The following is a 23,999-nucleotide window of genomic DNA, read 5'->3' as shown; positions in this document are numbered from 1 at the left end:
TTTACTAAAGATACCATTACAATATATTTATATTTCTAATTTTAAAAAAATCATTCATCCCACATTTCACATCCCAACAATACAATTTCCTATGACCTTGTGTCTCACAAAACATAGCAACACACTGGAATTATGCAAGAGTTCTGTATTACCATAAAACATGTATTTCAGTGGAGAGAATAATAAAACTTAATCTCGTGGCCTGATTTGAATTTTGAACTCCTGAAGTCAGACTCCACAGCCCATAACATCTGCAACAGCTTCACAATCCTAACAAGTATTTTAGGCCTCCTGTTGAAAATAGATGAGCATGTAGATAATTCAGGGTATTTTCTTAATAGATAAGAACAAGAAAAATGTCCAATTGCTGTAAATTTTAAATCTCACTTGGCTTTTCAGATCAGCGTCAATACCATACTTGAGAAGAGGGAGGGGGAAGCATTACACACCCATAAAACTGAGACCAAACGCTACCAGTTTTAAAGCCTTAGAGCTTTAAATCTTAACATGAATATTTTAACATTTATATTAAAGCCTTACGGCTTTAAAATAGGGGACTTCCATTGTGGGCAGCCTGTGATAATTACTGTTTCAATATATTTCACAGCAATAATGCCTAATGTAATACAGCTCACTGGCTACCCAACCCTAATCTGTAGCATCACAGGTACTGCAGGTAAAAAATTTTAAATACATATATATAACTATGTATCAATGTATAAATACAGAAGGAGAGAGAGAATATCACAGAACCACAGAAAATCACAGAATTATTAGGGTTGAAAGGGACCTCTGGAGATCATCCAGTCCAAGCCCCCTATATAAAACAGACCCTTAAAAATGATTAAAAGCATTAATACACATCTCCCAAACAACGATATTACTGAAAATACGACAAAATAACCCCCCCCGCCACGATGGAGGTGAACAACGCCGGGGGGGGGTCGGACAGGGCGGACCCGAGCCCCCCCGCCCCGGCGCCGCCACCGGGAGCCCCCCGAGCCCGCAGGGCCCGCCATCCCCCGCAGCCCCGGGAGGCCCATCGGGAGCCAGGCCCAAACTTCGGGCCGCGGGGGTCCAGCCCGTCCCCGCCGCCGCCCGCCCAGCCACCCACCGGCGACAACAAAGGCCACCGCGGCCCCGCGCCCTCCCCGCGGGACCCCCGGGGGCCCTTCCCGCGCCCACCCCGCGCCCCTCGGAGGGAAAAGGCGGGGTGCGGGGGCTGCCCGTCCGTTCCCCCCGTCCCGCAGCCCGCGGGAGCCGCGCTGACCTGCGGGCGCGGGGCGGGCGCGGTGTCCCGGTGTCCCGGTGCCCGGCGGCCGCGGGCTGCGCTTGACACCCACACGCACCATCCAACATGGCGGCGGCGGCCGCGGGGAGGCGGCGGAGGAGGCGGAACCGGCGGCCGCGCGCGGCCCCGAGGCGCGGCCGCGCTGAGGGCGGGGGGGACGCGGCGCTGCCCGTCCCCTCCTTCCCTCCCTCCCTCTTCCCTTGCCTCCCTCCCTCCTGCCGCGGCTCCTCGCAGCCAGACCCGGCGCCAGTGAGGAGTGAGGCAGGATGGGTGGCCGGGCAGAGCCCTCCGAGAGGGTCCGAGGCTGCCTTCGTCGGAAGGAGAGCGCCTGGGGAGCCCCCTCAGTGTTCACAGCACCCAAGAAAAACTGGTGTCAGGGCTAGAGATCCCCCAAAACCCAGGGGCAAATAATACAAAATAATGACTATCAGTAAAAAATAACCACATTTATAGAGCAGCGAACAGTTTAGAGAGGAGTTGTGGCCACCTCTGATGGAAGGAGAAGGCTTGGGGAACACCCTCCTCCTTCCACATTCACAGCTCCCAGGAGACACTGACTTCAGGGCAGGGTAGCCCCCCAAAAATCGAGGTCCAGTGTAGGCTGGCAGCCCCCAAAGCACAATCATAGAATGAATTAGGTTGAAAAAGACCTGAGGTCATCAAGTCCAACTTAGGACCAAACACCCCCTTGTCAACTAGACCATGGCACTGAGTGCCACATCCAGCCTTTCCCTGAACACCTCCGGGGACAGTGACTCCACCGCATCCCTGGGCAGCCCATTCCAATATTTAATCACTCTTTCTATGAGAAAATTCTTCCCAATGTCGAACCTGAACCTCCCCAGCACAGCTCCCATTGCCTCACACAGCACAGATACTGCACTTCCCCCCCCTCCCACTGAAGATGCCAATATAAAATAACCACATTCATGGATAAGGGGACACTTTACAGACACATTTGTGGATCAGGGTCACCACACAGGGTGATGAAGGGGAGCTCAGCAGGAACACAAGCACGAACGTGGCGGGAGGAGCTGGACGGTCTGGGTGGGTCGTAGCACACGTCCTTTCCCTTGGGATAATGACTAAACCTGTGTCTGGTATCGCAGGCTGGAGGAGGTTACTGGTTCCATTGTAGTCCTCCCTGGATATATTTGTTCCCATCGTAAAACTGTGAGACAATTCAAGGAAACGGGACATGGCTGCTCGGGAGGCGATCGGGATTGGTGCTGCCAGGGGAGAAGCTGGATAGCAGAGCTCTGCTTGGATCACTGCTGGCACAGGGAAGTGCTGCTGGTTATTTAAAACCCAAATTCCTGAGGAATCATGCCTTACAAAAGCATAGGAAAACAGAAATGTGGAGCAAAATCCAGTTTATGAGTCACTGCTTTTAAGTGAAAGGAAGGTCAGGCTGGGCTGAGCTGCAAACTTCATCAAATCTCAGAATGGTTTGGGAAGGGACCTTAAAAATCATCTCATTCCAAACCTTGCCATGAGCAGGGACACCTTCCACTATCCCAGGTTGCTCCAAGCCCCATCCAACCTGGCCTTGAAAACTTCCAGGGCTGAAGCATCCACCACTTACAGCCCAGCCCTTTCTCCCATGGAGCCACTATCAAATCTGCCACAGATTTGAGGCTTACATACAGAACTGCAGTGAAACACCGAGTGAGCTGCATTGAAAGCAACTTGTTTAGAAATGCTGCAAATTCCAATTTCTTGAACACCATCTGGGAGCCAGGAAGCTCTGAATCTTCTGCAGCGAGCTGTGATTCTGGCTTAGCTGTTAACCTTGAGCTAGGCAGGATTAAATTCTGGGTGAAAAAAATGAGGGATCAGCACACATCTGATGGTATCAGCAGGAGCTGAAAGAGTACTTCCCCCTTTTCTTCTCTGCAAGAAAACAGCAATGATGGAAACCCAATGTTTCTGTGCACGTTCATTAATCCTAATGATAAGATGCTGACAGCTCTAAAGGAGGAGAAGAAAGCTCCTGGTTAAAATAAAATGGGAAGACCAGGATTGTTCCTGCTGCCTTCTCTCCTGCCTGTGGTCCTTCCAGATCTGGGCAGACAGCTCTCCAGAGCAGGAAGCAGCTTCCTCTCCTTTCCCAGCTCCATCCCAGGTGTCTGTCTACATCATTAAGTGTGCAAATCAGCAAACCCAGCAAAAACCTCCTGCAGCTGGCACACTTCCACCAAAAAAACTGGTTTATATCAACCAGATTGAGCCCCTTAGTGCGAGTAAAACAAATCAGCCAAGTAAAAGTACTTATTTTTTGATTATTATATCCTTGTTAATGCCTTATATTGCAGTGTTCCTGCAACACTGGGCAGGTACCTGAGTGGTACAGCTGCACCAGAAGAGCTTTGCCCAAGCTGCACAGGGATGTTCCCTCCTGGTGGTCCCCTGAGCAGTCTCGTGGCAGTGGATTTCTGTCTCTTGTTTCATTTTAGCAACAGGAGCTCACTGCATTTGTCCTTGATTTAAAACCCAGGAGCTGGCGTAGAACACTTCCCTCTCCAGCCCTGCCCCATCCCTCTTTGGAGCAGGCTGTACCATGCCTTGGATATTGACCCGAGCCACTCTCTGATCCTTCCTAGCCCACGACATTTCAGCTGCGTTGGCAGAACCAGAGTTCAAGGCCATGATTTGCAGTCTGATTTGGGCACCACGAGCCGAGAGCTGAGGCACCACCCCGGTAACCAGCAGAACGATCCACACAGCTCACAGACTCCCAGGATATCCTCGGGATATGGAAAGGACTCACAAAGAGCATCAAATCCAACTCGTGGTCCTGCACAGTACAACACCAAGGATCAGGGACACCTTCCACTACACCAGGCTGCCCAGAGCAGCTGTGGCTGCCCCATCCCCGCAAGTGTCCAAGGCCAGGCTGGATGGGGCTTGGAGCAACCTGGGATAGTGGGAGGTGTCTCTGCCCATGGCAGGCGTGGAACTGGAGGGTTTCTGAGATTCCTTCCAACTCAAACCATTCTGGGATTCTATGAATCCCACCCTGTGCCTGAAAGTGTTGTCCAAACACTTCTGGAGCTCTGGCAGTCTTGGTGCCATGACCATTCCTTGGGGAGCTTGTTCAGTGCCCCAGCACCAGGTGAAAAACCTTTTCCTAGTATCCCAACCTAAACCTTCCTGGCACAGCTTCATGCCATGCCCTCAGGTCCCACCACTGGTCACCAGAGATGAGGTGGTGGCAGTGAATCCAGCAAGCAGGAGTAGAGGACTGTTGCAAGGCAAGGAGCAGGAGGATAAGGAGTGGGATGTCTGGAATGCAAGAGGCTCTCCCAGAGAAGATGAAGAAGGCACATCCTCCCTCGGCTGCCCTCCCAACTAACCTAGGGAAGAGCAGCTGCCAGGGAGCCCCAGGAGGGCCTGTTCCACAGCCATAATGGGAATATCACCCACGTGGGGCAGAGCACACCACTAATTAGCTAATGAGTTTGTTCCAAATGTCTGGCCAGGGTGCGAGGGACAACAGGAGAGCACTTGAAAAGCCCCGAACAATGACAAGTGCATTTGCCTCTTGTCGCTGACCCCAGCCCCGCATTAACAAATAGGTCACAAACAACGGTGCTTTGCAGTGATCTAATCCTCCAGCCATATGTCGGCTGCCCAAAAAAACCCTGCACAGAGAACACCCCAAAGCTCTGCAAAAATCCCAAGGAAAACTCGATAAATATATCCCTGCCGTTTGAAATTTGATTTCCTCACTCCATTGTTTCTCATTTCCTGAGAGCTGGCTTGGTGGATCACATTTTCTGCCTCTGTCTCCAGTGCTTGTAAGCAAACAAGACTGAATCTCATTATCCTGATGCATGGCCCTGGCTGTGTGCAATCCGATCTCTAAATCACAGTCATTTTGCTCCATTACTGATTTTCCTTCCCACTCCTAACCTACAGGTCTTCAGAGAAATCAATGCAGAAATAGAGACGAGCATCATCGAATGAAGGTGTGTTTAATGTTCAGCACTTCAGGCTGGATTAAATAGCCAAGTGAGAAACTGCCTCATGTCTCAGGAGGTTGGGCACCCTCCACACCAGTGGCAGCTGGAGTTTCCCAGCCTTCCCGGGAAGCCACATGCTTCCACATGGGGTAAATGGGGACTTCAGTCCCTAAGAGCCCAATTTGGGAAATCTGCTAATTAAATAGTCTGGGCAAACACAATCATCATTGTCCTTAGAGCCAAAGCAGCAAGATGTTTCTCAACAAGCACGGACCCTCCCCGGAATTTTCTGAGCTGTCTGCATGTTGCTGACAGTTATAGAGAATATATTCAGATTATACAACTTGATGTTCACCCCGGGTTATTCTCTCCTGGATTCATGAATATTTCATGGAAATATGCAAAGTCTGAGTTACAGTCTTGTCTGCTTCAATTAGACACATGGATCCACAGGGTCTGCAGCCCTACCACACTTCCAGGGTTTGTCTACAAAGCGAGGAGAACCAAAATAAGAGTTTAGCTCCCCTCCCATCATATTTAGCCTGGGTTCTTCAAATATCTTTAAATAAGGGAGAAAAGCAGAAGGATGGGAATGAGGGAGAGTAGAGCCCAGTGAGCCTGTGCCTGAGTTCAGCTGGAAGCAACCCAAGCTAATCAGAGCAGAGCCAGCAGGAGGAGGTTCGTTCCCTTCGTGATGCAGACAAACTTGTAGAACTGTTTCCAATGCAAATATTCGTTTTGACAAGTTCAAAATTAATACACCTCTAATATGGGTATTCAAAACAGACCTTTTCTGAACACGTTGGCAGATTCATGAAAAGAGAAGAGAGAATGCAAGCCCAGCACATTCTGGTTTTCTCAAAATGAATGCGCTCTGACAGTGCAAGAGGCAGTGACGTTTGAATGTGCTTAGTTCTAGTAATTACCAAGTGTTGTGTTTCTTTAGAAGCTGGAGCTGTTCTCATCTGTGGGCACCTTCCCTCATTCCTTTCTCCTTACTGCTCCAGAGGTGCAGCTTCTCCCATGCCACAGCAAGAAGCCAAGGCTACTGTGCTGCTTACATTAAATCCCACTGAGGCCTCAGGGTGAAATTCCACAGGTTTTAATTGACCTAAGTCAGGGTGTTGTGGTTCCTGCCCTTCCTCCACCACCCCTTCCCATTCCCTCCTTGCCACCAGCACCAGCTTATACCACCCGTGGTGAAGATTAATCACTTTTTGGGGGGGAGTGCTGCTTCTCAACCAGTTCAGCTCCCTAAACTAGCTCACCAGAGGGTCAGATGAGCACCCACATCAGCAGAAAAGAGAGGACAGGGCCATACAAGGCCACACCAACTGCTGAGGAGGTATTTTTCTGGGTTTATAGGACACAAGGAGCACATTTGACCTGAAGAGCCTGGATCTGCTGCTTGTTTCCAGGCTGGGAGCACTCACCCACTAGGACCATCTGCACAGTTTGGAGTGGCAGACTCAGGCCCAGCAAAGCTGGGCTCATTTAGTGTTACCATCTGGCTCCCCAAAGCAAGTCACCAAGGCAGAGGCAGTAAGCTCCTGCTGAAGGACAGGCATTCCCTTTTGCTTGGTACAGTTTGTCCTATCCCTCTTGACTTCCTCCTTGTCACAACAAGAGGACTTCCTGCCAGGATGGAGCTGATGGACAACGTCACCCATCAGAATTCCTCCTCATCATTCCTGCAGCCACCCAAAGCATGTCACCGGGAGAGTCAGACCCTCCCTTTTGCCCCAGGCCCATCCTCTGAACTGATAGAGGCTCCATAATAACTTCCACAGGATGACCTGTGCAGTTGCACAAGGACCTCACGTGGCCAGGGATTATCCTCACTCCTCACAGCTGTTTCTTCTTGAGGGAAAACACCCTGTGGGGTTCACTCTGAGGAATGTGTCAGGAGAGTTGTGCTCCTGGCTCTGCGGAATCCTCTGGGATTTGGGTCTCCTCTCTCCTGCTGGGACAGGGATTTTGGCTGGTCCTGGCTGGAAAGGGTGGCTAAAGACTTTGTACACTTGGAAAAGAGAGGGGGAAGTGATGTGTGCCTACAACCAAGCACCCAGCCTGTGGCCACTGCTGGCAGAGGGCATTGTCCAGCACAAGGAGTTTCACATTTAAGCACAAAAACCCAGAAAGCCCCACCTTCTCCACAGGAATCAGCTGCAGCAATTCATCCACCCCTTACCTGGGGTGACTCAGGGGTACCAACACTGAAATCAGCATTACCACACCACAATGGGGTGCTCACAGAGATTCAGGGCATCATCAGGACAGCAGGAGCTTCCTTCCTGTGTGCTCTGCTCCCACAGCATCCGGTGCCTGGCAGCACAGGCTGCCTGGAAAGCCACCTCAGCTCCAACGCTGGGAGCTGAGCTGCACAGCTCCAGCCAGTTTTAGCTCAAATTTCAGAGTGTTGCTCTCAGACACAAAGATGGGACCCCCAAAGCAGAGCAAGTACTGGAAGCTGCAGGTATTTTGTGTCTTTCAAACAGAGAGGCTGGAACAGAGCTGCCACATCCCTGGGTTACAGCTGGATGCCCCTCACTGGTTAGCGCAGCTGAAAAGCTGGTAGCTTTCCCCCTAGACATGAAAACTGAGAGCTGTCTGTTTGGTTTGTGTTTGCACAGCATCCAGCCAGTCACTTAATTAGCTGGCCCAATTTCTGGGTTTCTGATTCCCACTTCTGCAAGTAACTTCCTCCATTCCCAGGCTCACAAAGCCAGTTGAAACTTTCATATCTGCATGCACAGTTTTGACTCCAAACTTGTCTCTGCTGCCCCATCTCATCCTCAACAGGACTTCCCAGGAACTTTCACTCTGTAAAAAACCCTAAACAACAGTGCAGAGCTGTAAATACACGGTCCCTGTGTGATAAACAAGCAGATTAAAAGAATTCACCAGCTGGGCTGGAAGAGATTCCTGACAAGGTATCAGGACTCCACAAAGCAAACAAACGGCACAGCACTGCAGGCAAGAATTCCTCCAGAACGTGTTCAGTCCTAACACTCTCCAGCCAAGCTGCTCCATGCATCAGCCCTGCTCTGAGCTCCTCAAAAACCTGGTAGAAGGGAAACATCCCTCTTCACCAACAGCAAGTCTCAGGAGCCATTTGAGCACCTTAGCCAGTCAAGCAGGTTATAATTGGCTGTAATTAATACTCCTACAAGCTTCCACATTCTTACAGACTGAGATGGAGAAATACAGGATTGCTCCCTGACCCTGTGAACGTGAGAGGAAGTCAAAGGGGTCTGTTCCCTTCTGATTTTTAGAAATCAAACATTTCTGACAGGGGAAGGCGAGAGGCAAACACCAGCACTGCTGGGAACTGGCTGGGCACAGCCCCATCTCTTCTGGGGCACAAACCACAATAACCTCAATCAAAAATAACTGCAGAGTGAGTTGCTACAGGCAGCAAGTTCCCTCTGTCCCTCAAGAAGCCTCTTTTAAGCTTTCACGTCACCCAAAGCATTTTGGGAGGGGCGTGGGGTGCAAACCACACACAACCACAACAGATTTTAGCAATACTGAAAGTGGCCTTTGGTGAGACAGAAGCTGAATAAGCTAATCCAGGAAGGTGGAAACTAAAGAAGCCCAAAATGCCTGATGTCATGAAAGCCCCATGCGTCACCAGTGGGCCGGAAGAAGGGTTTGTGGCACCTGCGCAGCTCAGCTGAGAAGTGCTCTGCACTCAGCAGGATCTCCAGCACTTGGGGAGGAAGGGCTGGGCTGTGCAGGCGATTTCCTCCACAAAGCCACCAACTGACCCTTAAATGAAAACTGACAGGCACTTCCACACAAACACCCTGTGCCTTGCTCTTCATTACAGGCGCGTTCCAGAGCATGTCTGCATCAGCTTTTCCAGCTTGCACTTGAGAGAGAAACGTGAGACTCCAGTGTTTTCCCTCCAGGCAGGGCAGGACCTCTTGTTTTGCTCTGAGATCAGAGCCTGGGGGAAGGCAGGGAACTGGAGATGCTGTCACTCAACGGGTGCCTCTTTCAAGATGCATCCTGCAGACACAGCTCCAGTTCGGGAGGTGCCCAGGCCCTGTGCTGCTGCATCCAAGGAGTACACAGTGTGGAATTCTGTCTGCTCACTCACTTTTTCTTCTTATCAGAGAATCATAGAATGGCTTGGGTAGGAAGGGACCTTAAAATCATCCAGCTCCAAACCCCCACCCATGGGCAGGGACACCTTCCACTATCCCAGGTTGCTCCAAGCCCCATCCAACCTGGCCTTGGACACTTCCAGGGATCCAGGGGCAGCCACAGCTTTTCTGGGCAACCTGATCTAGTGCCTCCCCACCCTCACAGGGAAGAATTTCTGCCTAATATCTAATCTAACCCTGCCCTCCTGCAGCTTAAGGCCATTCTCCCTTATCATATCACTACACATCCTTGTGAAAAGTCCCTCTCCAATAATATCCTCCCATTACCCTCAAACATTCTCTGTAAACACTGCCAATGTTCAGATTTTGGACTGGACACCTGGTTTGAAGCAGGATGGATGCTCTTACCTTCCCACACATTGGCTCCCAGCTCCAGACCTTCACGTTTATCATCTTTGAGCGCAGAGGCCGAGGGCAGCACCCACGTGCTGTTTTCCTCAGCTCTCCTGGGTTTCTCCCAAAAGCTCCATCCCTGTAAAGCCCCTTTCTCCAGACTCTCCACAGACTGGCACGTTTTCCACCCTCAAGGCTAAAGCCTCTCCTGAGCCTTGCAGACACTTAGCACGTTCCCTAAGCCTTCGGCACCCAGGGGTGCTCAGGGAGGTTTAAACATATGCTAAAATTATTTACTGATCTGTCTCTGCCCCGGGGAGCCTAGAACAGCACAGCTGCAAACCACTGGAGACTGCATTCCTGATCCCAGCTGAGGGAGCAGCAAGCAGATATCAGGTTGGGATATAGAAGTTGTGCTAATCTGGTCTCCAGAGGGAGAAGACACAGGTCCCCACACTGGAGAGGGGCTGTAGCCCCTTCCCAAGCTGTTTTTGAGGGTCTCCCACAAGTGATTCCAGCCCTTTGTGCTCAGTCCAAACTGTTTCTGTTGCTCCAGAGGTTCCCTGAGCTCCTTCAGCCACCTCACCCTCCACACTGCCCCCTCCACTTGGAGCTGGAGCTTGCCCACAATCAAACTCTTGCCCTTATTGCTCATCTGAGCCCTTGCAAGGCATCCAATGCCCTGTGGTGCCTCCAGCCCCCTGCTCCCAGGCAATGCCAGAGGCTGAATCATGGGGTATCCCAAGTTGGAACACACAAGGATCATTCAAGTCCAACTCCTGGCCCTGTGCAGACACCCCAACAATCCCACTGTGTCCCTAAGAGTGGTGTCCAAACGCTCCTGGACCTCTGGCAGCCTTGGGGCCGTGACCATTCCCCGGGGAGCCTGGGCAGTACCCAGCACCCTCTGGGGAAGAACCTTTTCCTGATATCCAACCTAAACCTCCCTGACATGAAATGGCATCGAAATCCCAGTTCCTGCAGCAGGGAGGACCAGCAGGGCCACTCCTCCAGCACAGCAGGGCACCATCTTGTAACATTAATATGACAAAAGGACGTAACACACCAGTGTGTCCTGCTGCCACCCCATCTGCAGCTCCACACGATGCTCAGCCTGTAGTGACCAAGACCATCAGCCCCCCAGCAAAGCCCAAAAACCAGCAAAACCCAAACCCAGTTCCTCTTTCAGCCTGAGAGAGGAAGAGAGGGGAGGAAGGAGGAAGGAAGATGACAAATCTGCATTTCAGACGCTGAAAGGAACACCATGTAGAAACAGATATTTAACGGGATTTGCCAAAATGCTTTGCTTGCTATTGCATCTCTGTGCATGTGCCAAACACACCTACGTGGGGAGGGTTTTTATTACCTGTGCTAATGTTAGTGCCTGACATCATGAGCCCTGTCAGAGCCACGCTGTTCCTGTGCCATCAGCTTCACAGGGAAGGGGCTCACATCTCCATTTTCCTGGGGATCTCAAACTCTTCCATTGAAGCAAATGCTGCTTCCAGCTCTGCAGGAATATTTCGAGAGAAAGCAGTGCCTTGGCTTTCTATTTAAGATGCAGAATTGCCTCCTAGGAGTGCTGTATTTGCTAAGAGGGCAGAAAGCGAGAACACACGTCTTGGAGCAAACCCCTGGGCAGTGTTCCTTAACACGGGCCAGATCCTGCTCTCATTTACACACAGATATCTGGAGAGGCTTCCGTGAAATTACCCTGGATTGCCACAGCTGATGTGTCAGAAAGCACAACCCAACACAGCCCTAGGGAGGAATCCATCAGTTTTATTGTGGCTTCCCGAAAAATCTGCACTCTGTTTTTCCTCTTGCCTTGCACAGGCAAAAATCACACTCAGGAAATTGCCCTGAGGGGGCTGTGCCACCAAAGCAGCAGCTTGGTTTCCCAAAGGGCAGCGGATGCAGCAGCTCCGTGTGGGTTGGGATAGGCAAAGCCACGTGTGTGGATTCTCCCATGCAACCTTGGAGGCTGTCCACTCATTTCAGCCCCAGCTGATGACAGGCTGGGCAGAGTTTTCACAGCTACTTAATTGCTAAACATTTCCCGCAGATACTCAGCTGAGGAGGGGAGAGAGGTCAGAGCAATGAGGGACAAGCCCAACCCTGGATGAGACTTCAGAGAATCCACGCAGACCTGCCTCTAGAGGGGAAAAGTCAGCACTGGACGCTGTGGCAACAGGAATAAATCAGAGTGACAGCAGGGCTGGGGACTCTGGGGGGACTCCCGAGTACATCCCCTGCTTCCCCGCAGGAAAGGGCAGTGCGGAGCATCTGGGGAATCCACAGCTGCACCTGCATCCGTCCAGCCAGACACAGAGGCCTTCAGTGCTCCATCTTCCCTCCGCTTCCTCCCCCTTGTCCTGCCTGTCGGTGCCCTGAATAGGCGGTTTCAGGAGGAGCACAGTGCCCGGATTCTCTGGGGTTTCGTGGCGCATCCGGCGCTCCACGCGTTCTCCCGGCGGGCCCAGCTCCAGCAGCCCCTCCGCCTCCTGCGCTGCCTGGGATGTGGCCCCCCGCACATCCTCAGCCTGAGCGAGTGGCCAGCGAGGGACCCTCCTCCTCTGGCCTCTGGCTGCCCCCATGGCTGTCACCATCTGCCCTGGCACTGCCCAAATTCCTGCCACACACGGCTCCTGTCCCACCAGCAGCTCAGCCAAACACACCACAGCCCAGCCCCAAGTCACTTCTGTACTGGCAGTCCCCCACAGCCCTGGGAAGTGTCACCTTGGCATGTCCATCCCACTAGCAGCCCTGTAGGGAGGGGACACCTCCCCAGACGTCCCCCCCAAAACCACAAGGTGGGTATGGAGCAAAAGGAGGAACCAGGGCCGCTCCTGAGGAAGGCATGACGTGAGCTGTGGCTTAATTGGTTATTAATAACTTCTTTGTTAACCAGCCAGCCCTGAGGAGGAACCGAAATTTGACTACCCCGGTGGAGAGCTCAGTCACCGGCAGCCAGCGATCATTCACAATTTCTCCCTACGTTTTTTTTCCTTCCCGGGAATCGCAGCCCCCCCCCGGGTGAGTCACGGCGGTGACAGCTCGGTGACAGCACGGTCCCCTCACCCACGCACGCGGCACAGGCTTCTGGGGTGGGTTTTTCTTTTTAATTCCTAGAAAAATAACAGATGCTCTCGTTGAGGGGGAGATTCTTGGAATCCGTTCAGGCCCCGGGCTGTGTCTGGATGTGACCAAACTCCCAGTTCCCCTAAAACAAGCCCTGTGGGAGCCACGGAGCTCCCCTGCCCACGGGTGGTTACTCCGCCAGCCCGTGCCGAGGGCGAGCAGCCTTCCCCCATGGCAAACACTGATGGCAAACAGCCTCCACACCCAAATCCCACGCCTCCTGCCTGGTTTCTTTGGAATTTCCAGTTAAAGGGACCCTTCGGATTTGTCTCCCGTGCAAATCAAAGCAGTTCCGTGAACCTCTGCACCTCCATGCTGCGCTGACAGAACGCATCACAGGGGGTTTTTCCAGCTTCAACTGCCTGGGAGTAGTTTTTGAGGACCCACAAGAGCTGGCAGAGCATTCCCCACTCCCATCCATGCTGCAGCACCAGCCTATCTAGGGAATTTTAGTATGGGGACCTCACTTTCTCCATAACCCAGGCAGGCAGCCCAGCACCAAGGATGAAGATTGGAGGCCAGACACAGTTGCTCACCCCAGGAGTCGCCATCAGACATTTCCAGAGCAAGATTCAGTAGAAAACATTCCTCCCACAGCTTAAAGCAGAGCCTGACCTGCATGAGGGCACCCAGCAGGTCCCAGAGTTCCCCTCAAGCATATCAGTGACCACAGCAAGGTCCCAGGACAGAGCCAAGGACCAGAACACCACAGCCACAGAGCAAATGAGATCTGCTGCCAGCTGAACACTGAGTACCTGCTCCAGGTGGATCTGGACAGCTCCAGCCTCTCCAGGTCACACCAGGAAAGACACAGCCACTGTACAGAGGGACAACTCACCTGCTTTTGGGGCATCCCAGGCTGCTGAAAGGAACTATCCCAGGGAACAGCAGGATCTCAGGAGTAGCTCCAAGACACAGCCACAAGAAAGAACACTCCCTCCTCATCAGCCCAAACCCAAGAAGTGGCCTCCATGTCCTTTTATAGGGCCCAGGGAGGCAAATAACTTCCAGCTGTGCTGGCCCTAATGATTAACTCGATAATGGTTCACACCTCTGTTAGTGATCCTGGCCTGAGTCCCTATCCCAGCCATGCCCAGAGCCAGGCACGGACTGTAACCTCATCCAGCAGTTCCAAACTGAGCCCTGGGAACTCCCAGGAAGCCCCCACTGTGTGTTCCTCACCAAAACGGTGTTTGGCCCTTTCCCAGACACCATCCGAGGCTGCATCCCTCTTGAGGAGGCTGTTTTGGATGACCCCTCAGCGATCCTTTCCTGTAGGTTTGGGGTTGAATTCCACACCCAAGACTTCATGACTTCCAGTCCTTTTCCAGATCCATTTTTGGGGCCAAATGCTGAAAGCAAGGTCCCACCACCAGCCTCCTGCCCCTGGGCTTCTCCCATGAGAGCACAGTCCCACTTCCCAACCCACCTACACCACAGGCAACTGGGCCCTGCTCTGATTTACCAGCCCCAAAACCCCAATACCAGGCCCAACCACCCATGCTGACCCCAAGGAGATGCAGCTCCACATCTGGAGGCCACCAACACACCTCAAGGAGCCTTTCAAGGCCACACTGGACCCAGTGTGGCCAACTGGCTCTGCTCCTCCTGTAAATGTTTTCCTACAGGTCCTGTGGGATGATGTGAGGCTCAGAGGGGTCTGATCCTCTGTCCGCAGCTACACCAGGGTGTAAATGGTGACACCAGTTCCTCAGTGTGGGCTGAGAAGTTGGGTTACGCACAAGATCCAACACTCAGGAGTCACCGACGTGCCTCTGCTCCAGGGGAAAGTGCTGACGCTGAGATCCTGTTTAGGGGCCCTGACGTGGCGTTTTCTAGCCCAGGATGTCGCTTCCTCTCCGCGCAGGGCCTCAGTGGGGCTCCCGCTTCCTCAAGAGGCATCCGGATCCCCATCGGAAAGGCTGATTCCATCCCCGGGCATGCAGGCAGCTACAGCTGACCCGTGTCCCTGGGTTTATCCACATGCACCATCCCAGGCATGAGCCTGGATCCCGGCTGTGCTGCATTCCCAACCCCCGGCACAGCGCTGTGTTGTGGGGCAGGACCCATCCCTCTCCCCGCTCTGGGAGCAAAGCCCCGGGTCTGCAATGAGCCAGCTCGCCTTGCCCAGCCCTGCACCATCCAGGCCCAGCTCAAAGCCCCTCTGGAGGCAAAGCCGGACTTGAGACACCCCCTCCTTTCCCGTGGGCAGAGCAAGGAGCCACCGAGGCACGGGCCGGGAGCTGGGGAGCCCAGAGTGGCGGCCGTAACAAAGCTCCCCAGGCCGCAGCGGAAGGGAAAGAGACTCCCCTCCCTCCTCTTCCTCCCTCCCGCGTGGGTATTTTGCAGCCAGGTAAACACAGGATGTTGATGAAGCGGGGCGGGGCAGATTGGGCAACCCGGGAGTCAGCGGGAGCTCCAGGCAGCTCGCAGCGCCTGGAATGGCCGTGCGGCCGGAGAGGCAATGCCGGAGCCGCTGGCCCCTTCCTCCGCCTGTCCCCAGGGTCACAGAACTCCCCTGCGTGGAGGGAGAGGCAGCCCAGGCTGGTGGGGAAACCCAGGGCAGGGTGGGCTCCCACCCTCTGCTCTGCCCTCGGGTGATCCATGGCATCCCTTGGGATCTCCTTGCAGGCTGAGCTGAGCTCAGCGCCTCACTCCAAAGTTCAGGCTTTGACACCCAACCAACAGCAACCATGTGTCACCTCCTGTGTCCCTCTGAACACTGGGGACATGCAGGGCACAGGGATAACGGGACAGGTTCCCTAGGATGCCACCCTGCCAGGCATCGGCTCACGGCTGGCACAGCGGGTTGGGGTGAGGCACCCAGGGACCAGCTGAGCACTGCAGAGCTTGGCTCCCAACCCAGAAAAGGGGCCACAGACTGCTCTGGCATCAGCCCAGCCTCTCCTGGGGCGCGGGTGCTGCTGTCACCCCCACAGTGGCCACACGTGCTCAGACAGCAGCCAGGGACAGCGAGCCACGAGCTGGCCACCAGTGACCAGAAGGTGGTCGCCCGGGGACCACGGCCGGGGCAGCAGGAGGGATCGGAGCGAGGGAAGGGGGTCGGGGACAGGGTGCGATATAGGCGGTGGCAGGACAGAGACGACAAAGGGGCGGCCTGCCTCATTAGAGCCTGAGTGGAGGGGCAGGTGGCACTGTCCCCAGTGTCCCCAGTGTCCCCGGTGTCCCCAGTGTCCCCAGTGTCCCTTGGGGCACTGCTGCCATCTGCTGGCCGATCCCATCCTGCTCCGGTCCTGAGTCCGGCCACTGCGCCAAGGCCTGAGGACCCTCTGTGACCCCACTGTCCTGTGCCCCCGCCCAGGCGCTGTGGGATCACGTGTGGCTCCAGACCGGACACCCCAAGGTGCCCCCCAAGCCTCCCTGCTGCTCCAGGAAGCCAAACCCCAAAACGGGTCCCGGTGTCCACCCCTGGCACAGCCGATTGCTGCTCTAATAGCCCACTCCTGGGCTGCAGGTTTCTCCCACGCCAACCCTTTCCCGTGCCCAGACACCCCCCCTGCCCTATTGTTCCCCACCAGGCATAGCCTGGAGTGGCCTTTGCATCATCCAGTTTGGGCTGATGGACCAGGGACAGGATCAGGCCCTTGGCCGCAGCAGGGTGGAGCAGAGGCTCTGCTGGGCTGCTTTCCCCAGGGAATATCCAGTTCCATCCTCCCCAGGGCTGCTGAGGGGTAGAGGAAGCTCATCCCGAGATGATTTCCTGCTGCATTCCCATCCCCTGGGGCTCTCTGGGACGTAGGGATTTGCTGAGTCCCATCCTCCATGTGACAGGCGAGCACACACAGAGCCTCTTCCCACGGCCTCCTGACCTTCCTGGCCTTCCCAGTATCTCCATGTCCCCTGGGACCAGCACATCCCAGGATGACCATTGGGGATTGTGCCTCACTGGGTGTGGGGACACCCAGGGACACCCTGCACATCCCTCTCTGCTTCCCACAGGCACTGGGGGCCTGGAAATGCCCTCAGTGGGGTGTTCCAGGGCATTTGCTTTTCAGATGCAGTCAGGAAGTGGGATTAAGGTTTGGGAGAGGTGAATCACTGAGCCCGTGTCCCCACAGTGGCCCTACAAGCACCATGGCTCATCCCACCCCGGGCAGATGGCAGCAGCATCCTGCTCCTCACTGGAAAATGCCCAAATCCATGGGCAGGGACTGCGCTGCAGCTGTCCCTGGTTTAATTCCTCGCAGCAAAGCAAGGCAGTGTCTGGCGGATTTTCCGTGCGCTCCATGCCCCAGCCCACACACAGGAAGGCTGAACAGCTCTGGAGACCTTCCCGCTGGGAATGATACCCGGCATGCGAGCCCTGCAGACTCCGTGCCTGACGCCCACGGGAGCAGCAGGAAGTTTTAGCGCTCAGTTTTAGTCTAAAAGGGATTTTTTATTCCCTAGCCCTGCAGAAGAAAACTGGAAAAAATCAACCCCCCCAAGGGGCCACAGCCCAAAAAGCCAGTATCAATTGTGCTGAAAGCTCGCTGCTCAGAGCTGAGACACGGAGTGTTCACTCTGAATTCTGAAGAAACCAGGTGTGTGCATCCACCCACCTCCCTCCGCCTCCGCCATTCCCACCCGCCACGATTTTCTTGCTTCTGGAACAACCATTCCCCACCAAGCCCCCTTTTGGCAGCTCAGCCCTTCCAAGGCACCAGAGATTCCCCCATCAGCACTGCCTGTGCTCTCCAGACACCCTTCCCAACATCCTCAACCCATGCCCAGCCCATCACCATCCTGTTCCCATCCAAATCCCGGCCGCTGCCTGTTGGAGTGAAAGCTCCTCTGGATTCAGGCCCAGAGGGAAGCCAAAGCACAGGGGCTGAATTTAAACCTTTGGACAAGCTGACATACATGAAGCCACACCAAAGTGGAATAGAAATATAGATTTTTTAACTTTTAGTAGAAATATAAGCTAAGTGCCTTAAACATTAAAAAGCTGTAGCAGAGACCTTAAACACAGTTCTTACTGCAGCAGTGTTACCTTCTCACAGAATTCTTTACTTTAGACAAAACATAGACAGAATTATACTGTTCCCATTTTTTAGATAGAGTGTTCACATAAACAATAAGAGCTGATAGAAACTGTACACACAAATCTGTGTAATACCTGTGTAACACTTGTGTAAGGCTTACGAATGTTAGAATTAGACCAGGATAGGTTAAGGAAAGAAAAACTAGAATTGTGTGTTAATCTTATTGGTCAATTAACAAATATAATCCACACTTCTGTAGGAAAGAATATAGAGTATAGAGCATATAGGGTATAGAGCATATAGAGCATACAGAGCATATAGAAGAAGCTGGTTTTGCCTGCTGTTTGCTGTTGCTGCTTGCCTTTATCATGAACCCCCTTCAAACTTTGCCTTCAAGAAAGCTATGAGACTATGAAATAAAGAACTCAGCAGAACAGCAGCCTCCTCTGCTCTCTTGCCCTGGTCTGAGAAGGAAGGGTACCCCATCAAAAGCTCAACAGCAGCCCACCACTCACTGCGGAGAAAATGCCAAGTCCTGCTGCCATCCTTTGTCACACGGGTCCCCTGGCACCCGGGTGGGCTGGCACGGCTTCCCTCACCTCCCCCGCACATCTGGGCAGCTGTGGCCGCGGCAGGGCCCGCGTGGTGCCCCGGCAGCGCTGACATCAGCGCGGTTTCCTGCCCGCCGGCGCCGCCGCACCGTGTGCTCAGCCCCGACCCCACAGCCCTGCGGGGTGCGAGCCCCAGACAGCCCCAGGACCCCTCCAGCCTCCCCGACACAGCCATGGAGTCGGTGGCCCTGTACAGCTTCCAGGCGACGGAGAAGGACGAGCTGCCCTTCCAGAAAGGGGACACCCTGAAGGTACCGCGGGGCAGGGGTCACCAGCCGGGGGGGTTGGATGCTTCTGTTTTGGGGGACAGAGTGGGCACATGGTGACACCAGCGCTTTCTTTGTCCCTGACTTCATTGCTTCTGGGGCTTTCTGTGGGATGTAAGGAGCCAGCCTCGAGGATTTTGGAGTGTGGAGCAGCATTCCCTGCTTGTCTGTGCCACCAGGCATATCTCCAGAGGGAGACACCCCAGCTGGGACAGGGCCTGTGGCCTCCCTGGCTATCAGTGCCACCAGCTGTGCTCTGCGGCAGCTCCCCAGGGCTGGGACACGTTTTCCCTGTCCTGGGGGCACTGGAGGTCACAGGGATCCGGCGGCGGGGAGCATGTACCCAAACACCCACCCAGGCACTGGCAGTGGGGTGGGCTCTTAGATGCCGCCTGGGAATCCCAAAAAGCTTCAGGAGGGCTCAGAACATCCCTGGGGGGCAGCAGCCCCGCGATGGGAGTGAGGGCACCCACTCCCTGCCCAGCTGCTCATCCCTCTCCGGCTCCTCCCGGACCCCTGGCACTCTGTAGCCCCCCGGGGAGGGCGAGGGCACAGCGCGGCTGTAACCCAGAGCCCCAAACCTGCCGTGCCGTCCCTGCCTCCCGGCGTGTTTTCCCCGTGCCTTGACCCGGGGTTTCGGATCCTGTTTTCACAGCTGTGCGGGCCCCGGGCCCCTGCGTGGGAGGCTGGAAAATGTTGTCACACGGAAGCGGTGTCAGCACCCACTGCCACCGTCCCGGGGGACGCGGGGGCCTGGCTGACGTCCCGGCTGCTCCAGGGACAGATTTCATCCTCTTCCCTGGGCGGGGGTTTGGGACAACACCAGACACCTTCCAGCTCTGTACAGATGACCCCAAACCCCCCAGACCGTGCCAGCGCTGTCAGAGCCCTTTTTCCCCAGGGGAAAGTGTGGGTGTTGGTGGATGTTGTGGGCTCTGGGGCAGCAGTGGGATCCCACTCAGCCCCCCTCCCAGGGGAAAGGCAGCCAGGCTGACACCTCCCTGCTCCTCCCCCGCCTCAGATCCTCAACATGGAAGATGACCAGAACTGGTACAAGGCTGAGCTGTTCGGCTGCGAGGGCTTTGTCCCTAAGAACTACATCAAGGTCAAGCCACACCCGTAAGTACCATCCCAGCAGCAATCCCAACGGTGCATCCCAATTCCCAAAGGTCTGCCACGAGCCAGGGTAGTCCCACACGTGGGGAAACTGAGTCATAGAGATGGGGTCTGCCTGCCGGGTCAGTCTGCCAACGCCACCACAGCCCGAGGGGACAGGAGGCAGCAGAACACCCACATACCCCCAAAAATCCAACCCTCACACCGCACTGCCACTAAATAAATGATAATTGAGGAATAACAAAGCGTTATGGGATTACAGCTGCATTAAACACAATCCTATTACTGTGTTATTAAAACCCAGCTTAATCCATCCCTGACTGAACCTGTGTTTTATGTATCATTAGCCCCTGGTAAATCACATTTAAATGCCAGAGCCAACGCGTGGGCTCGGGGCAGCCCGGGGCACATCCCACTGCTTCTCCAGCTTGGGATAACAACCCGACGTGAGCGAGACACGGCCTCTTCCATGCAGCACCTGGAGGGCTGGCACTGGGAGATGCTCCGTGCTAAACTCCCTGGCTGATCATTCACCGGGTAATTTTAACAGCAGCAGAGAATCTTCATGGCCCAGGGACCTGAAACACCCGGGCACAGCCTTGGCAGGGATAGGACACGGGGACTCTGCTCCTGCAGCTCGTTTCGGCAGCTGCCGGCAGTGCAGGCAGGAGGGGTTTATCCTGGCACCGAGGGGTTTGTGCTCTCCACCTGGAAGGGCTGTTCCCGCGAGGGGCCGAGGGACGCGGAGGAGGGGACAGGCAGCAAAGCGGGGGCCGAGGCACGCGGTGTGACGGGCCAGGTGACAGGATGCGGTCGCGGCTGTCGGTGACGCTGCGCTCGCCCTGCGCGGAGGGGGCAGCGCACCCACAGCGCCCTGCGGTGCCCCCCCGAAAATGCCGGGATGAGCCGGGAGGGGGAGGGAAGGGAGAAACTGCCGGGGGAGGGTCCCAGTCCTGTGAGGAGCCCGATGGAGACCCCGCTCCCGCCGGCACCGGGAATCTCGGTGCCCCCATCCCGCAGGGTGGGGATGCGGCGCTGGGTGGGGTGTGCCCAGGGGTGCCCGCGGGGCTCAGCCCGGTGCCCCTCGCAGGTGGTACGCGGGCAGGATCTCCCGGCAGCTGGCAGAGGAGCGGCTGCTCAAGCGCAATCACCTGGGAGCCTTTCTGGTCCGCGACAGCGAGAGCACCCCGGGCGAGTTCTCCCTCTCCGTCAGGTGAGCGGCTTTGGGACAAGTGGCAGGAGGGGCAGGGGTCCCTGCAGCCCCCGCTTTGGGGAGCGAGGCATCGGGCAATCCTCGTGTGTGCTGGGGGAGGGGTGAGCACCCTACCCTGTCGCGAAGGGGCCGCGGAGCCGTGTCCACAACAAACCCAGGCACAGCCTCGCGCAGCACCTTCCCCTCCTTCTCAGCTCCGCCTCCATCCCCGCTGCTTCCCGCTCCCTGCACCGCTGCCTCGCTTGGGGTCCCTGGCAGAGACAGCCCTAAACACAACCCTGGGGGTGATGACGGGGCTGGGGCCGAGCTGCACGCACAGCCCGGGGACACGGCCCGGGGGAACAAGGTGCCTGGAGCATCCCCATGACTCCGGGATCCGCGGCCAGGACTGTACAACGGGCAGAGCCTGTCCCAGGGCATCTCACCCCTCCTCTGCCCCGGCCTGGGGAGCAAGGGGCGGCCCCAGGCCAGCCAGGCACTTTCTCACCCTTTTAATCCCTAATTAAACGTTTCGGGGAGGTTCTTGCCCATTATGAAAGGGAGCCGTGCGTCACCAGCAGCGCAGCCGAGTCCTGCCCCTGCCCGGGGGCCTGGCAGCGCCGGGGCCCTGCAGTGTGGGCACCCCAACCTGCCGCCCTAGGCACACCCTACGGGGTGGCAGCAAGGGAAATCCTGCCCGCCCCGTCCTCCTGCAGCGCGGGGGTCCCCAGGAGCACAGGGAAGCTGGGAGTACAATCCCAGCCTTTGCAGACTCCTCCTGGCATGTGCTGAGACCTGCAGCTCTCACCACGCCTTCCTCAGATGTGGCCCTGGACAAAGCCACCTGCCCTCCACGTGGATGGCACGCTGCCATCCCTGAGCCCACAGGCATCCCACTGTGCCAGGGCCGGGTACTGAGCTTTGGCTGCCTGTGGGATGAGTTGTAGCAGGTCTCAGCTGCGGGTCCTCATTGCAGGGCCAGGACTGACCCCAGTGCCACCGTCACCCCCACCATGGCAGGAAGGGTGCAATGACAGCCACGGGCTCATCCCGACCTTGCCAGCACCCCCAGCTTTACCCACCTCAGGGGGTGCTGCCAGCATCCCAAGGCCGGGGTGACATCCATCCTCGTTCCGCAGCTACGGGAAGCACGTCCAGCACTTCAAGGTGCTCCGGGAGAGGAATGGCAAATATTTCCTCTGGGAGGAAAAGTTCAACTCCCTCAATGAGCTGGTGGATTTCTACAGGATGACCACGGTCTCCAAAGAGCAGCAGATTTTCCTGCGGGACGAGGACCGGACGGAGGAGGTACTGCCATGAATAGGGCCATGGGGTGATGGCAGGGCTGGTCCCAAACCCCTGTGAGAGCCCTCTCAAGGCTCAGTGTCCCTGCAGAGGGGGACAGGGACATCCCTGGTTGGCACTTGGTCCTTGGCTCAAGGGAGTGAGGAGCAGGAGAGGGTGCAGCAGCCCAAGACAGGAAGTGCTGCAGGGAGGAAGAGCTCCTGGAGCAGCTCAGCGGGGCAGGGCAGGGCACACATCACCGTCCCTCAGGCCAGGGGTGATGCCCAGGGGCAGGTGGCAGAACCCAACCAGATCAGGACAGGGCACAGCCAAACTCCAGCAAAGCCAGGCCCTGGGGCAGCAAAAGGGCAGCAAAGGTCCGGCAAAACCGGACCTTGGGAGCTGGGCGGGGGGAGGCTCCAGCACCTGGAAGGACCTGGGAAGGTGAGGGGTGCCAGCTGCCTCCAAGGGTCCCCTGGGCACCCATCTTGGGTCTCCCAGCAGCAAGAACAGGGAGTCTTGTGCCTTGGAGTGCTCCCCTGCATCCACGGTGCTCCCCTGATCCTGGGGTGCTCCCCTGCATCCCTGCCTGTGCCCTGCACCCCAGGCTCTTTCTTGCACCTGGGGTTGTCCCCAGCTCTCCGTTCTTCTCATGGAAGGATTTCCCTGGCTTCTGTCTCTCTTCAAAGCAGGCACCCCAAGGCTGGTCCTCGTCCCACAGTGGCACAGTGTCCCCATCACCCTGGGGACCCAGGCAGTGCTACCCAGTGCTGGGGGTTGGCAGACGGGGACCCCTCTCCTCCCACCAACCCCTGCCCTCGGCTTCCCTCCAGAGGCAGAGACCCCGATTCGTGCAAGCCCAGTTCGACTTCTCAGCCCAGGAGGGCTCTCAGCTGCCCTTCCTCCGCGGGGACATCATCGAGGTCCTGGACTGCCCCGACCCCAACTGGTGGCAGGGGAAGATCTCCGGCCGCGTCGGGCTCTTCCCCCGCAGCTACGTCCACCCCATCCACAAGTGACCTTCACCCCGCTGCAGGTGACCGGGCAGGACCCGGCCCCGCTGTCCCCACTCACCAGAGCTGTCTCTGCCCGCACACAGACTGAGTGTCCCTTTGTCCCCACGATGGTGCCTGTCCCAGCGCCACCCCACCGGGTCCTTGTGCCACGGGGCACCCTGAAACATCAGCTGTGGCTGCCCCATTTGCCTGACCCCGAGAGCCCGGGGATGGGGCTGGCAGCGGCTGGCAGCAGGGAGCGTGGAGTGTTCAACCATGGCTATAAAAACTTTCCCAGAGCCACAATCCGGTGGGATGACAGCAACAGAGGGAGTGAGCCCAAAACCCCAAACCTTGGCTCCTCTCCAGATCCCATAAGCAAAGCCCCGACTCCAGGGAGGGCTGCAGGCAGCCAGGACACAGCCGGGATCCGTAACTCCAAGAAGGAATTCCAGGACTCAGAATACCAGGGAAGGCTGATCCAGGGGGATTCCATCCTGTGGGTGCTGTTTATAGCTGCAAATTGTGGCGCTTTTTTATATTATTTTTTATTTAGGGCCAGTAAAATGTGTTTGGGTGTCGCCCTCGAGTGCAGCTGCTCCTTTTCCAGCCCTGCCAAGGTGGTCCTGTCCCTCCATTCACACAGCT

General features: G+C 55.9%; 2 protein-coding genes across 8 annotated transcripts in view; one reads left to right on the top strand and one right to left on the bottom strand.

The window, feature by feature from the left end:
- The window catches only part of EPN2 (epsin 2), a 54,472-nt gene extending 40,652 nt beyond the window's left edge, over nt 1–13,820 (bottom strand). For 4 of the 5 annotated variants that reach the window (XM_039560456.1, XM_039560458.1, XM_039560457.1 and 1 more), the window contains exon 1: nt 1,271–1,387. The gene's annotated coding sequence lies outside the window, so the exon portion shown is untranslated. Of the gene's footprint in view, nt 1–1,270; nt 1,388–13,740 lie in introns of those variants that run through there. The other variant, XM_019281599.3, reaches the window with a different exon arrangement.
- Nucleotides 13,821–18,171: 4,351 nt separating this feature from the next.
- Nucleotides 18,172–23,935, top strand: LOC104684765 (GRB2 related adaptor protein). Of its 3 annotated transcripts, none has more exons than XM_039560245.1 (5): nt 18,172–18,749; nt 19,786–19,883; nt 20,971–21,093; nt 22,212–22,380; nt 23,049–23,935. In XM_039560245.1, exons 1-5 carry the CDS (start codon nt 18,672–18,674, stop codon nt 23,373–23,375), a joined length of 795 nt encoding a protein of 264 aa, XP_039416179.1. In that variant the 5' UTR covers nt 18,172–18,671; the 3' UTR covers nt 23,376–23,935. The 3 variants fall into 3 exon arrangements, with proteins under 3 accessions (XP_039416179.1, XP_039416180.1, XP_039416178.1); XM_039560246.1 differs by having other exon boundaries at nt 18,173–18,749; nt 23,190–23,935; XM_039560244.1 differs by having other exon boundaries at nt 18,173–18,749; nt 23,046–23,935.
- Nucleotides 23,936–23,999: the final 64 nt, after the last annotated feature.

The sequence above is a fragment of the Corvus cornix genome, chromosome 14, assembly GCF_000738735.6.
Source record: "Corvus cornix cornix isolate S_Up_H32 chromosome 14, ASM73873v5, whole genome shotgun sequence".
Classification (NCBI taxonomy): domain Eukaryota; kingdom Metazoa; phylum Chordata; class Aves; order Passeriformes; family Corvidae; genus Corvus; species Corvus cornix.
The sequence above is the reverse complement of the archived record's forward strand: the minus strand, read 5'-3'. Positions and strand labels throughout refer to the sequence as shown.